Source organism: Leuresthes tenuis, unplaced genomic scaffold, assembly GCF_036924035.1.
Source record: "Leuresthes tenuis unplaced genomic scaffold, fLeuTen1.0.hap1 SCAF_23, whole genome shotgun sequence".
Lineage (NCBI taxonomy): Eukaryota > Metazoa > Chordata > Actinopteri > Atheriniformes > Atherinopsidae > Leuresthes > Leuresthes tenuis.
In genome coordinates, this window is record NW_027325377.1 from 1078974 (window position 1) to 1092836 (window position 13863).

The 13863-nt window shown below is 42.8% G+C and overlaps 1 protein-coding gene across 3 annotated transcripts in view; it reads left to right on the forward strand.

Moving 5' to 3' along the window:
* Positions 1 to 13045, forward strand: part of LOC140283047 (protein mono-ADP-ribosyltransferase PARP12-like) — a 13726-nt gene extending 681 nt beyond the window's left edge. Inside the window, exons 1-8 of one of the 3 annotated variants that reach the window (XM_072377683.1) lie at positions 117 to 230; positions 7449 to 7584; positions 8692 to 8953; positions 10830 to 10919; positions 12194 to 12320; positions 12394 to 12562; positions 12629 to 12749; positions 12863 to 13026. In XM_072377683.1, the coding sequence (XP_072233784.1) occupies positions 118 to 230; positions 7449 to 7584; positions 8692 to 8953; positions 10830 to 10919; positions 12194 to 12320; positions 12394 to 12562; positions 12629 to 12749; positions 12863 to 12972 (1128 nt within the window). In that variant the 5' untranslated portion in view covers position 117 and the 3' untranslated portion in view covers positions 12973 to 13026. Of the gene's footprint in view, positions 1 to 116; positions 231 to 7448; positions 7585 to 8691; positions 8954 to 10829; positions 10920 to 12193; positions 12321 to 12393; positions 12563 to 12628; positions 12750 to 12862 lie in introns of those variants that run through there. The other 2 variants (XM_072377681.1, XM_072377682.1) reach the window with 2 other exon arrangements.
* Positions 13046 to 13863: the final 818 nt, after the last annotated feature.

Consider the following 13863-nt stretch of genomic DNA (forward strand, 5'->3'; position numbering starts at 1 on the left):
GACGCAGTGAAGAAAACGAAAGTTAAAGGAACGTGAAGAAGAGCGCGGGCTGGTCCCGTCCGGAACCGGATCCCGTCCGGAACCGGGTCCCGTCCGGAACCGGGTCCCACCGGGCCGATGTTCCGAACATTATCAATAAAAAAAACTCCAGCTGGGATGAAACTTGTTGACAAACTCTTTGTACCTGTTGTCGTACGTCACGGTGACGTCACGAAACACGTCCCCTTCTGGTGAGTTTTGATTTCCAGAGAAAAGAAACCTGCAAAGAAAAGCGATCTGCGACCTGCTGCTGGGTTTTTTTTATTGGGTTTGTTATAGAACTAGGGGAGAATTTACTGAAATCCAATGTTCCTGCTGCTCAGGCGTGTCTTTAACTTCAGATACCTCTGAACCCCCGAACCAAACATACCACACTGGACCTGAAACGAGTTTTAGAGAAGAAGTTGAACTTAAAAACGTGATTTTTTTTAGTGTTACTCAACATTTGTGTCTCCTGTTAGAACTGATGAGTCATCAGAATGAAGATTAGGCTCTTTATAACTGTCATTTTGTCATTTTGTGGGGGTAAAGGCCTGCTTTTTATTTTGGGGACAGTTGTGAGCATCTGGCTCCTCATCCTGGGTGTTTGAGGCAGTTTGGAAAAGCTCAGTGCCGCTAAAACTGAGGAGTTGGACCAAATACAGGGATCTGAACTAAGAAATACTGACTTCTTTATTAGATTTCGGGGCAGAGATTGACAAAACTAAGGACTTCTCGTCCAGCCCATGGTTTCTGGAGGTTTAACGTTTCCCCAGCTGTGGAATGACCCTTGATGAGCAGTGATGTCAGCCCTCCGAACAGCTTCATTAGACCAAAAGGAAAAGCAGTTAACTGCGTTATTTTACCCTGAATGTGACGCTAAGCAGCCAAAATACTGACCGACTGACCCTAAACACTGATGTAAAGACTCTGATCCACACACTTAAGACAATTAAATCCATTGTTAGCAAGCTAGCTTCACCGTTTTTGTGTTGACTTTAGGAGCTTCTTTAGGAGCTTCTTTAGGAGCTTCTTTAGGAGCTTCTTTAGGAGCTTCTTTAGCAGCTTCTTTAGCAGCTTCTTTAGGAGCTTCTTTAGGAGCTTCTTTAGCAGCTTCTTTAGCAGCTTCTTTAGCAGCTTCTTTAGCAGCTTCTTTAGGAGCTTCTTTAGCAGCTAAATCCCTTAGCAGGGATCTGAACTAAGAAATACTCACTTCTTTATTAGATTTCGGGGCAGAGATTGAAATCATGACAGGTTCCCTTTAGTGCTTCTCAGTTCAGGTGTATTTGCATGTTGTTACCTGCAGTCTCCACCCTCTGCACAGAGGAAGCTGTTGATGTCATGTTGTTCTGTTTCTGCTTTTATCCAAAGCAACTTACAAATGAGGACATAACATGACAGCTCAAAGCTAGCAATAAACCACCAGTGTACAGAAGGAGTAGAGGGAATTACAGGGACTGGGAGATGCTCACGATACGAAGGTTTGTTTTTGATTAAAAGCTGAAACTGTATCTGCTGAAAGGTGGAAGAAGCTGTGGGAACCTGAACATTTTCAGTTTTAACCTTGAAAATATGGGTATTAATGAAGTTTCAACTGCTGATTTTAACCTTAAACTCTCACAGAAACGTTTTATTAAACAGATTCTTCAACTTAAACCTCAATTTAAATATGAAATCATTTGTCATGAATCTTAACTGGTTACTATCAGAATAATCCATCTTATTTAGTGGATTTTTCTCACTTTACAGGAGGCATTAGATGTGGTTTCTGAGGCTAAATCCAGCTGAGTCAGCACAATAATGACCATAAACAGAGAGCTTATTTCTCCTGGGCTTGTTCACAGCCCTAATGGTCGCCCTCAGAGGAGACCTGGGGTCTCTTAACTGGGCCCCAGTGAAGGAGGAATGAAATCAGGAGCTATAATTTCTATGGCTTCTGCTCACGATACGAAGGTTTGATGCGTTTCATCCTGCAGTGAGAACAAAACTAAGGACTTCTCGTCCAGCCCATGGTTTCTGGAGGTTTAACGTTTCCCCAGCTGTGGAATGACCCTTGATGAGCAGTGATGTCAGCCCTCCGAACAGCTTCATTAGACCAAAAGGAAAAGCAGTTAACTGCGTTATTTTACCCTGAATGTGACGCTAAGCAGCCAAAGTACTGACCGACTGACCCTAAACACTGATGTAAAGACTCTGATCCACACACTTAAGACAATTAAATCCATTGTTAGCAAGCTAGCTTCACCGTTTTTGTGTTGACTTTAGGAGCTTCTTTAGGAGCTTCTTTAGGAACTTCTTTAGGAGCTTCTTTAGCAGCTTCTTTAGCAGCTTCTTTAGGAGCTTCTTTAGCAGCTTCTTTAGCAGCTTCTTTAGCAGCTTCTTTAGGAGCTTCTTTAGGAGCTTCTTTAGCAGCTTCTTTAGCAGCTTCTTTAGCAGCTTCTTTAGCAGCTTCTTTAGGAGCTTCTTTAGCAGCTTCTTTAGGAACTTCTTTAGGAGCTTCTTTAGCAGCTTCTTTAGCAGCTTCTTTAGCCGCTTCTTTAGCAGCTTCTTTAGGAGCTTCTTTAGCAGCTTCTTTAGCAGCTAAATCCCTTAGCAGGGATCTGAACTAAGAAATACTCACTTCTTTATTAGATTTCTGGGCAGATTGAAATCATGACAGGTTCCCTTCCGTGCTTCTCAGTTCAGGTGTATTTGCATGTTGTTACCTGCAGTCTCCACCCTCTGCACAGAGGAAGCTGTTGATGTCATGTTGTTCTGTTTCTGCTTTTATCCAAAGCAACTTACAAATGAGGACATGACAGCTCAAAGCTAGCAATAAACCACCAGTGTACAGAAGGAGTAGAGGGAATTACAGGGTCAGAGATGCTCACGATACGAAGGTTTGTTTTTGATTAAAAGCTGAAACTGTATCTGCTGAAAGGTGGAAGAAGCTGTGGGAACCTGAACATTTTCAGTTTTAACCTTGAAAATATGGGTATTAATGAAGTTTCAACTGCTGATTTTAACCTTAAACTCTCACAGAAACGTTTTATTAAACAGATTCTTCAACTTAAATTTGAAATATGAAATCATTTGTCATGAATCTTAACTGGTTACTATCAGAATAATCCATCTTATTTAGTGGATTTTTCTCACTTTACAGGAGGCATTAGATGTGGTTTCTGAGGCTAAATCCAGCTGAGTCAGCACAATAATGACCATAAACAGAGAGCTTATTTCTCCTGGGCTTCTTCACAGCCCTAATGGTCGCCCTCAGAGGAGACCTGGGGTCTCTTAACTGGGCCCCAGTGAAGGAGGAATGAAATCAGGAGCTATAATTTCTATGGCTTCTGCTCACGATACGAAGGTTTGATGCGTTTCATCCTGCAGTGAGAACAAAACTAAGGACTTCTCGTCCAGCCCATGGTTTCTGGAGGTTTAACGTTTCCCCAGCTGTGGAATGACCCTTGATGAGCAGTGATGTCAGCCCTCCGAACAGCTTCATTAGACCAAAAGGAAAAGCAGTTAACTGCGTTATTTTACCCTGAATGTGACGCTAAGCAGCCAAAATACTGACCGACTGACCCTAAACACTGATGTAAAGACTCTGATCCACACACTTAAGACAATTAAATCCATTGTTAGCAAGCTAGCTTCACCGTTTTTGTGTTGACTTTAGGAGCTTCTTTAGGAGCTTCTTTAGGAGCTTCTTTAGGAGCTTCTTTAGGAGCTTCTTTAGGAGCTTCTTTAGCAGCTTCTTTAGCAGCTTCTTTAGGAGCTTCTTTAGGAGCTTCTTTAGCAGCTTCTTTAGCAGCTTCTTTAGCAGCTTCTTTAGCAGCTTCTTTAGGAGCTTCTTTAGCAGCTAAATCCCTTAGCAGGGATCTGAACTAAGAAATACTCACTTCTTTATTAGATTTCGGGGCAGAGATTGAAATCATGACAGGTTCCCTTTAGTGCTTCTCAGTTCAGGTGTATTTGCATGTTGTTACCTGCAGTCTCCACCCTCTGCACAGAGGAAGCTGTTGATGTCATGTTGTTCTGTTTCTGCTTTTATCCAAAGCAACTTACAAATGAGGACATAACATGACAGCTCAAAGCTAGCAATAAACCACCAGTGTACAGAAGGAGTAGAGGGAATTACAGGGACTGGGAGATGCTCACGATACGAAGGTTTGTTTTTGATTAAAAGCTGAAACTGTATCTGCTGAAAGGTGGAAGAAGCTGTGGGAACCTGAACATTTTCAGTTTTAACCTTGAAAATATGGGTATTAATGAAGTTTCAACTGCTGATTTTAACCTTAAACTCTCACAGAAACGTTTTATTAAACAGATTCTTCAACTTAAACCTCAATTTAAATATGAAATCATTTGTCATGAATCTTAACTGGTTACTATCAGAATAATCCATCTTATTTAGTGGATTTTTCTCACTTTACAGGAGGCATTAGATGTGGTTTCTGAGGCTAAATCCAGCTGAGTCAGCACAATAATGACCATAAACAGAGAGCTTATTTCTCCTGGGCTTGTTCACAGCCCTAATGGTCGCCCTCAGAGGAGACCTGGGGTCTCTTAACTGGGCCCCAGTGAAGGAGGAATGAAATCAGGAGCTATAATTTCTATGGCTTCTGCTCACGATACGAAGGTTTGATGCGTTTCATCCTGCAGTGAGAACAAAACTAAGGACTTCTCGTCCAGCCCATGGTTTCTGGAGGTTTAACGTTTCCCCAGCTGTGGAATGACCCTTGATGAGCAGTGATGTCAGCCCTCCGAACAGCTTCATTAGACCAAAAGGAAAAGCAGTTAACTGCGTTATTTTACCCTGAATGTGACGCTAAGCAGCCAAAATACTGACCGACTGACCCTAAACACTGATGTAAAGACTCTGATCCACACACTGAAGACAATTAAATCCATTGTTAGCAAGCTAGCTTCACCGGTTATGTGTTAACTTTAGGAGCTTCTTTAGGAGCTTCTTTAGGAACTTCTTTAGGAGCTTCTTTAGCAGCTTCTTTAGGAGCTTCTTTAGCAGCTTCTTTAGCAGCTTCTTCAGGAGCTTCTTTAGTAGCTTCTTTAGCAGCTTCTTTAGGAGCTTCTTTAGCAGCTTCTTTAGCAGCTTCTTTAGCAGCTTCTTTAGCAGCTTCTTCAGGAGCTTCTTTAGTAGCTTCTTTAGCAGCTTCTTTAGCAGCTTCTTTAGGAGCATCTTTAGCAGCTTCTTTAGGAGCTTCTTCAGGAGCTTCTTTAGCAGCTTCTTTAGCAGCTTCTTTAGGAGCATCTTTAGCAGCTTCTTTAGCAGCTTCTTTAACAGCTTCTTTAGCAGCTTCTTTAGGAGCTTCTTTAGTAGCTTCTTTAGCAGCTTCTTTAGCAGCTTCTTCAGGAGCTTCTTTAGCAGCTTCTTCAGGAGCTTCTTTAGGAGCTTCTTTAGCAGCTTCTTTAGCAGCTTCTTTAGGAGCTTCTTCAGGAGCAGTGTTTATGTTTCTGTATTTATCAGACGCTTTTATCCAAAGCGACTTACAAATGAAGATATAACAGCTTTATAAAAAGCTAACAATAAGCTACATAGAAGGAACCCAGGAGTCCGACTCTGTCAGAGGGGACAGAGTAGAGTTAGGGTGCAGGCATAGAAGGAAGTGCAGAAAGATAAAGGTCAGAGATAGAGGGGGGAGGGAAGTACAAGGTAAGTGCTGGGATAGGAGATGCTCTCTGAAGAGCTGGGTTTTCAGGAGCTTCTTGAAGATAGACAGGGACGCCCCTGTTCTGGTAGCGCTCGGTAGCTCATTCCACCATCGTGGGACGACACATGAACAGAGTTTGGATTGTCTTAGGCGTGGTGTAGGAGCTGCTAGACGACAATCCTGGGACCAACGGAGGGACCCAGTTGGGACAGAAGCCTTTGCAAGAGCATTCAAGCAGATGGAGCCGTTCCATTAAGCTCTTTGTAGCTAACATCAGGGACTTGGATCTGATGCTGGCGGCTAAGGGCAGCCAGAGGAGCTCAATGAACAGAGGGGGGACGTGTTCTTTTAGGCTGATCCAAGACCAGACGCACCGCCGCGTTCTGGACCATCTGCAGAGGTTTCACAGGCTGGAGACCAGTTAGGAGACCAGTTAGGAAACCAGTTAGGAGACCAGTTATGAGAGCAGTTAGGAGACCAGTTAGGAGACCAGTTAGGAAACCAGTTAGGAAACCAGTTAGGAGACCAGTTAGGAAACCAGTTAGGAAACCAGTTAGGAGAGCAGTTAGGAAACCAGTTAGGAGACCAGTTAGGAAACCAGTTAGGAGACCAGTTAGGAAACCAGTTAGGAAACCAGTTAGGAGAGCAGTTAGGAAACCAGTTAGGAAACCTGTTAGGAGACCAGTTAGGAGACCAGTTAGGAAACCAGTTAGGAAACCAGTTAGGAGACCAGTTAGGAGAGCAGTTAGGAGAGCAGTTAGGAGACCAGTTAGGAAACCAGTTAGGAAACCAGTTAGGAGACCAGTTAGGAGACCAGTTAGGAGACCAGTTAGGAAACCAGTTAGGAAACCAGTTAGGAAACCAGTTAGGAGAGCAGTTAGGAGACCAGTTAGGAAACCAGTTAGGAGAGCAGTTAGGAAACCAGTTAGGAGACCAGTTAGGAAACCAGTTAGGAGACCAGTTAGGAAACCAGTTAGGAGACCAGTTAGGAAACCAGTTAGGAAACCAGTTAGGAGACCAGTTAGGAAACCTGTTAGGAGACCAGTTAGGAAACCAGTTAGGAAACCAGTTAGGAAACCAGTTAGGAAACCAGTTAGGAGACCAGTTAGGAAACCAGTTAGGAGAGCAGTTAGGAGACCAGTTAGGAGACCAGTTAGGAAACCAGTTAGGAAACCAGTTAGGAAACCAGTTAGGAGACCAGTTAGGAAACCAGTTAGGAGAGCAGTTAGGAGAGCAGTTAGGAAACCAGTTAGGAAACCAGTTAGGAAACCAGTTAGGAGACCAGTTAGGAGACCAGTTAGGAAACCAGTTAGGAGAGCGTTGCAGTAGTGAAGGTGGGAGATGACCATGGCCTGCAGCAGGAGCTGGGGGGCATGTTGGGTCAGGTATGGTCTGATCTTTCTTATGTTCAGTAATGCAAAGCGGCTGAACGAGCAACCGAGGTAACGGGATCTTTGAAGGTTAGTTGGTCATCAATCATGACACCCAAGTTTGTAGCAACCTTTGATGGAGCAAGAGATTCAGTTTGGATGTAGATGCTGTGGTGTTTGGTTGGTTTGGCTGGGAAGACCAGCAGCTCAGTTTTAGAGGTTAAGTTGGAGGTGATGATCCATGTTGAAATGTCAGAGAGACAGACTGAGATTCCAGCAGAAAAAGCAGTTCTGAGGATGGGAAGCACCTGTTTTCAGCAGGTGAACCCTGAGGCAGGTCGACCACAGCAGACAGCAGATAAAAAAGTTGTTGTCTGTTAATACAAAACCACGTTGTTGTTCATCGCAGGAAACCGTGCAAATTCTCCCACGACATCAGATCTGATCATAACTATGGATTACTGAGAGACTGCACGCTGCACGAGCTGAAGGAGGACGAGCTGTTCCTGCTGCTGCTGCAGAACGACCCGGCGCTGCTGCCCGAGGTAACGGACTTCAGAGGCCATCCTGCCCTTTTTCTACAGTTTGACAACATTTTCTGAAGTCTGATTGAGATAAATGAGGCAGACTTTTTTAGACTTGGTGCTAATTACCTTCAGAAGTCTCATAGTCAGTTAAATAAGCTCAGGTTCCCCTGAACTGTTGTTCATATTTTCTGTTTTATTTAAATTTTATGTCTTTACCCTGAATTAGTTTGAACTCTTGGTTCTGTTCATATATTATTACTTCTGCCTGAGTTTCAGTTTCCAGGGACACAAAAGAGCCTGAAACTGTTTGCATGTTAGGACACAACAGTTTAAATGTGATGAAGCTCCTCATGAGGAGGGAAGATTCATCAGATGCTGACTCCGACAGATTTGAAGGGTTTGACTAACCCGACAAACAAGCTTTGAATCTGACGTCGCTGTTTCTTTTCTTTGCTGGAGACAGACGGACCAGATTAGCTAAAGTTTAACAGTGTCAGGATACAAAGGCTGTTCCACAGTAAGTAAGCCAAGTCCAGAGAAGAAGAAACGGATGAAGAAAGAAAAAACAAAAGAAAATAAATGCAAAAGAAAAAACAAAAGAAAATAAATGCTAAAGAAAAAACAAAAGAAAATTAATGCAAAAGAAAAAACAAAAGAAAATTAATGCAAAAGAAAAAACAAAAGAAAATTAATGCAAAAGAAAAAACAAAAGAAAATGAATGAAAAAGAAAAAACAAAAAAAATGAATGCAAAAGAAAATAAATGCAAAAGAAAAAACAAAAGAAAATGAATGCAAAAGAAAAAACAAAAGAAAATAAATGCAAAAGAAAAAAAACTAAATAAATAAAAAGTGTCACCTGAGGAAAGTCTGCTGAGGTAAAGTAAAACTCAGGTTCTAAACATTTCTAAAGCAGATTTTCGCCTGATATTTAGATTTACTCATTATTAAAGATCTACAACCTTCTATATGTTGAAAAGATGTTAGTGTGAGCTTCTTACCTTAATACTTTCATGTTTGCTTTCTAAGAAGCTGAACTAGGAAACGCAGAGGAGTCCTAATCATCTCCTCTTCAGATGAATGAATGTTTCTTCATGTTTTCCACCATCTTCTTAACTTCTCTTTAGGTGTGTTTGCACTATAACAAAGGCTCCGGTCCTCACGGCTGCTGCACCTTCCAGAGCGACTGCACCAAAGTGCACCTGTGTCAGCACTTTGTTCGGGGCGACTGCATGTTTGGACGCAACTGTAAACGACATCACGCCATTGATGAACATGGCTTGAGAATGCTGGAGAAAAGAAGTCTGAGTGTGGACATCATTAAAAATCTGCCCTTAATCTACAGGAACATCCATCACCTCACTGTTGCTGCTGGGAATAAAGCCTCTGGTATGCTGCAGAGCACATGTGCTCCTCTGGTCCACTTACACTTCTTTTTCCCATCCCATAATTATAATAAAACCATTTCATAAATCTGAGAAAACTTTGCTTTAAATTAGAGAAAATTGTCCACTGAATTAGAGAAAATAGTTAAAAATAGTAAAAAAATAAAGGTGAAAAAATGTCACCCAGATATGAGACAAAGATTGAATTAATGTGAGAAAACTGTCCAACAAATATGAGAAAACTGTCCAATCAATGTGAGAAAACTGTCCTCCAAATATGAGAAAACCGTCCAACAAATATGAGAAAACTGTCCAATAAATATCAGAAAACTGTCCGATAAATATGAGAAAACTGTGTCATGTACATGAAAGAATCGTCTTGTGAATATGAGGAAATTAATTGAAATCACATGTTAATGAAAAAAAACACCAAAAAATAAGAGCAAACTGTCTCATATAGACATAACATGACTGTTTCACAAATATGAGAAAACTGTCCTATAAACATGAGAAAACTGTCCAATAAATATGAGAAAACTGTCTCATGTACATCTTTTTCCTCAGGGGTCACAGTGTAAAATCTACCTTTGTGTGTCTTCAATCTGACGATTATTATATTGAACCAAAAAAATCAAGAAATAGGAGATTTCACCAGTTCTCCATACAGGAGTGTAAATGTGAAAGACCTTTCTCACACATATGAGAAACCATCCCATAATTATACTAAAACTATTTCCTAAATCTGAGAAAACTTTGCTTTAAATTAGAGAAAATTGTCCAATAAATGAGAGAAAATAGTTGAAAAAAGTTTAAAAAACAGTTGAATAAAGGTGAAAAAATTTCACCCAAGTATGAGACAAAGGTTGAATTAATATGAGAAAACTGTCTTATATACATGAAAGAATCGTCTTCTGAATATGAGGAAATTAATTGAAATCACATGTTTATGAAAAAAACACCAAAAATAAGAGCAAACTGTCTCATATAGACATAACATGACTGTTTCACAAATATGAGAAAACTGTCCTATAAACATGAGAAAACTGTCCAATAAATATGAGAAAACTGTCTCATGTACATCTTTTTCCTCAGGGGTCACAGGGTAGAATCTACCTTTGTGTGTCTTCAATCTGACGATTATTATATTGAACCAAAAAAATCAAGAAATAGGAGATTTCACCAGTTCTGCATACAGGAGTGTAAATGTGAAAGACCTTTCTCACACATATGAGAAACCATCCCATAATTATAATAAAACTATTTCCTAAATCTGAGAAAACTTTGCTTTAAATTAGAGAAAATTGTCCAATAAATTAGAGAAAATAGTTGAAAAAAGTAAAAAAAAACAGTTGAATAAAGGTGAAAAAATGTCACCCAAGTATGAGACAAAGGTTGAATTAATATGAGAAAACTGTCCAACAAATATGAGAAAACCGTCTAATAAATGTGAGAAAACTGTCCAATGAATATAAGAAAACTGTCCAACAAATATGAGAAAACTGTCTTATGTACATGAAAGCATCGTCTTGTGAATATGAGGAAATTAATTGAAATCACATGTTTATGAAAAAAACACCAAAAATAAGAGCAAACTGTCTCATATAGACATAACATGACTGTTTCACAAATATGAGAAAACTGTCCTATGAACATGAGCTTATTGGTCCATGAATATGAAATATTCTGACTCACAGCTAAACCAGCATTTCCAGAAAAGATCTTAAAATGAAGATGCTAAACATGAGCTCACCTTAGCTCCTCCTTTTCCTTCCTCCAGTTGCATTTTAGGAAATGAAACAAATGAGATGGTCTCGTTTTTTTTTTTTTTTGTGCAACATTTCTCTGAGATGACCATCTTTCTGTTGATTAATTTTTCTCAGATATGGACACAGATTCTCCCTGTAAATCCCCTCAGACAGCTGAGATAGAGATCTGTCTTCACTTCATCAGAAACAGCTGCAAGTTCCACAGTGAGTTCTCTTTATCTGTTTCAACACCTCTTTGTTAACAGTCTGTTTTCAATTCAATTCAATTCAATTCAATTTTATTTATATAGCGCCAGATTACAACAATTGTCATCTCAAGGCACTTAAGTAATATAGTCCAATTCAAGCCAATTGGAATTCAATTCATTGTAATCATGATCCAATTAATTCTTATAGAGCCAATTCAAAAAATAATATCCTAGCTAAGGAAATCAACAGATTGCACCGAAACGTGTCTTCAGTCCAATCTCCCGTCCTGAGCGTGCCTGTGGCAACTGTGGAAAGGAACGACTCCCTTTTAACAGGAAGAAACCTCTGGCAGAACCAGAACCAGGAAGGGTGGCCATCCGCCTTGACCAGCTGGGGTTTGAGAAGACAGAAAAGAGGGAAAAGAGGGGGGAAAAACACCATAACGTTTTCAGGGTGGAGACTAAGAAAGTTTGCCCTTCTGGTGAGGTCTGCTTTAGCAGCAGATGCTAGCAAATTGAGTTAGCAGTTAGCTGTAAGTTAGCAGTTAGCTGTAAGTTAGCAGCAGATGCTACCAAACAATGCTTTCTCATCAGCAGTGATGGACCAAGCCGGAGATGTGCACAGCGTAACTCGTAGTAATGCATGTGAACCGTTAATTACTGCGTTTAAACATTTTGGATATATTAACCTCATTAAACAGTTGTACCTGGAGACCTCCATCTTTATCAGAAACATGCCGATAATGTAACATATCTGGAGACCTATAATGTTCATAATAATAATAATAATGTTCATCTTGTTTCCAGGAAGGAACAGCAGTAACTCCTTAGAAGTTGGTGTATCTCATCTTCATTAGCTAAGCTGTTAGCGTTAGCTGCTGCTAAAGGAAGAAATAAATCAGTAAATAAACCATGAGGAGTTATTTCATTAGCTAAGCTGTTAGCGTTAGCTGCTGCTAAAGGAAGAAATAAATCAGTAAATAAACCATGAGGAGTTATTTCATTAGCTAAGCTGTTAGCGTTAGCTGCTGCTAAAGGAAGAAATAAATCGGTAAATAAACCATGAGGAGTTATTTCATTAGCTAAGCTGTTAGCGTTAGCTGCTGCTAAAGGAAGAAATAAATCAGTAAATAAACCATGAGGAGTTATTTCTCAGATGCTTCCATTTCCCTGCTCTGAAGTTCAGGCTCTGAGAGTTGGAACTGATCCTCTTTGTGGCTCAGTTCCTTCAGTCCAGCGTTGAACTGGACCAAGTTGTTAAAACATTGTGTGCTTTGTGTGTTCACGTAGTCGCGTGTAACCGGGTTCACTTCCACCTTCCTTACAAGTGGGAGGTGTTGGATGGCACCACCTGGACTGACCTGCAGCACAACGAGGACATCGAGCGAGATTTCTGCGACCCGGCGAAGGCGCACAGGTGATTAGCCTCGCCTCAGGGCAGCTTGGAGGTGACGAAGATCCCTCTGAACGGGTTCTTCTGTGTGTTTCAGCAGCGAACTTCAGCCCGTGGACTTCCTGACCATGACGTGGAAGTCGCTGCCTGTTCGCCGTCTCTCTACCGTCTCCTCGGTGACGAAGCCGCCTCACTACAGCCTGACGACTCAGTGGCGGTGGTACTACAAGGGCGACCACGGGAACTGGGTGGAGTACGGTCAGCTGGTGAGTTGCACTGCTGGTTCCTCCGCAGTTTGGGAGTCCTGGTTGTAAATGTCATGCCTCCCTCAGGATGAGAAGCAGCGCTCCACATCAGTGACATCACAGACTTTGGAGGAGGCGTTCCTGTCGGACAGAACAGCTGAGGTCCAACTGGTGAAAGGCCAGAGGCAGTACGTCATCAGCTTTAAAGGTACAGCGTCCTGTCACAGGTGGGCCGGCCGTTTCAGAGCAAATGTCCGAGCCCAAAGATTTAATGGCTCCTTTCTTTCTCTGTGGTGAAGGTTTTCCTCTTCCTCTCTGCAGACATGTACCAGAGGAACCCCAAACACAACACCAAGAGGAGGGTCCGCCGTCGCCCACGCTTCGTCTCCTGGGCCGAGGTCTACATCCAGGTGGCTGGGCAGAGTCCCTGAGGTCCACCTGAGGTCCACCTGAGGTCCACCTGAGGTCCTCCTGAGGTCCACCTGAGGTCCTCCTGAGGTACACCTGAGGTCCATCTGAGGTCCACCTGAGGTCCACCTGAGGTCCACCTGAGGCCCACCTGAGGTCCATCTGAGGCCCACCTGAGCTCCACCTGAGGTCCATCTGAGGTCCACCTGAGCTCCACCTGAGGTCCATCTGAGGTCCACCTGAGGTCCATCTGAGGTCCACCTGAGGTCCACCTGAGGTCCACCTGAGCTCCACCTGAGGTCCATCTGAGGTCCACCTGAGGTCCACACCTGAGGTCCACCTGAGGTCCACACCTGAGGTCCACCTGAGGTCCATCTGAGGTCCACACCTGAGGTCCACCTGAGGCCCACCTGAGGTCCATCTGAGGCCCACCTGAGGTCCACCTGAGGTCCTCCTGAGGTCCACCTGAGGTCCACCTGAGGCCCACCTGAGGTCCACACCTGAGGTCCACCTGAGGTCCACACCTGAGGTCCACCTGAGGTCCATCTGAGGTCCACACCTGAGGTCCACCTGAGGCCCACCTGAGGTCCATCTGAGGCCCACCTGAGGTCCACCTGAGGTCCACCTGAGGTCCACACCTGAGGTCCACCTGAGGCCCACCTGAGGTCCACCTGAGGTCCACCTGAGGTCCACACCTGAGGTCCTCCTGAGGTCCACCTGAGGTCCATCTGAGGCCCACCTGAGGTCCTCCTGAGCTCCTCCTGAGGTCCACCTGAGGTCCATCTGAGGTCCACCTGAGGTCCACACCTGAGGTCCACCTGAGGTCCACACCTGAGGTCCACCTGAGGTCCATCTGAGGTCCACACCTGAGGTCCATCTGAGGTCCACCTGAGGTCCACCTGAGCTCCACCTGA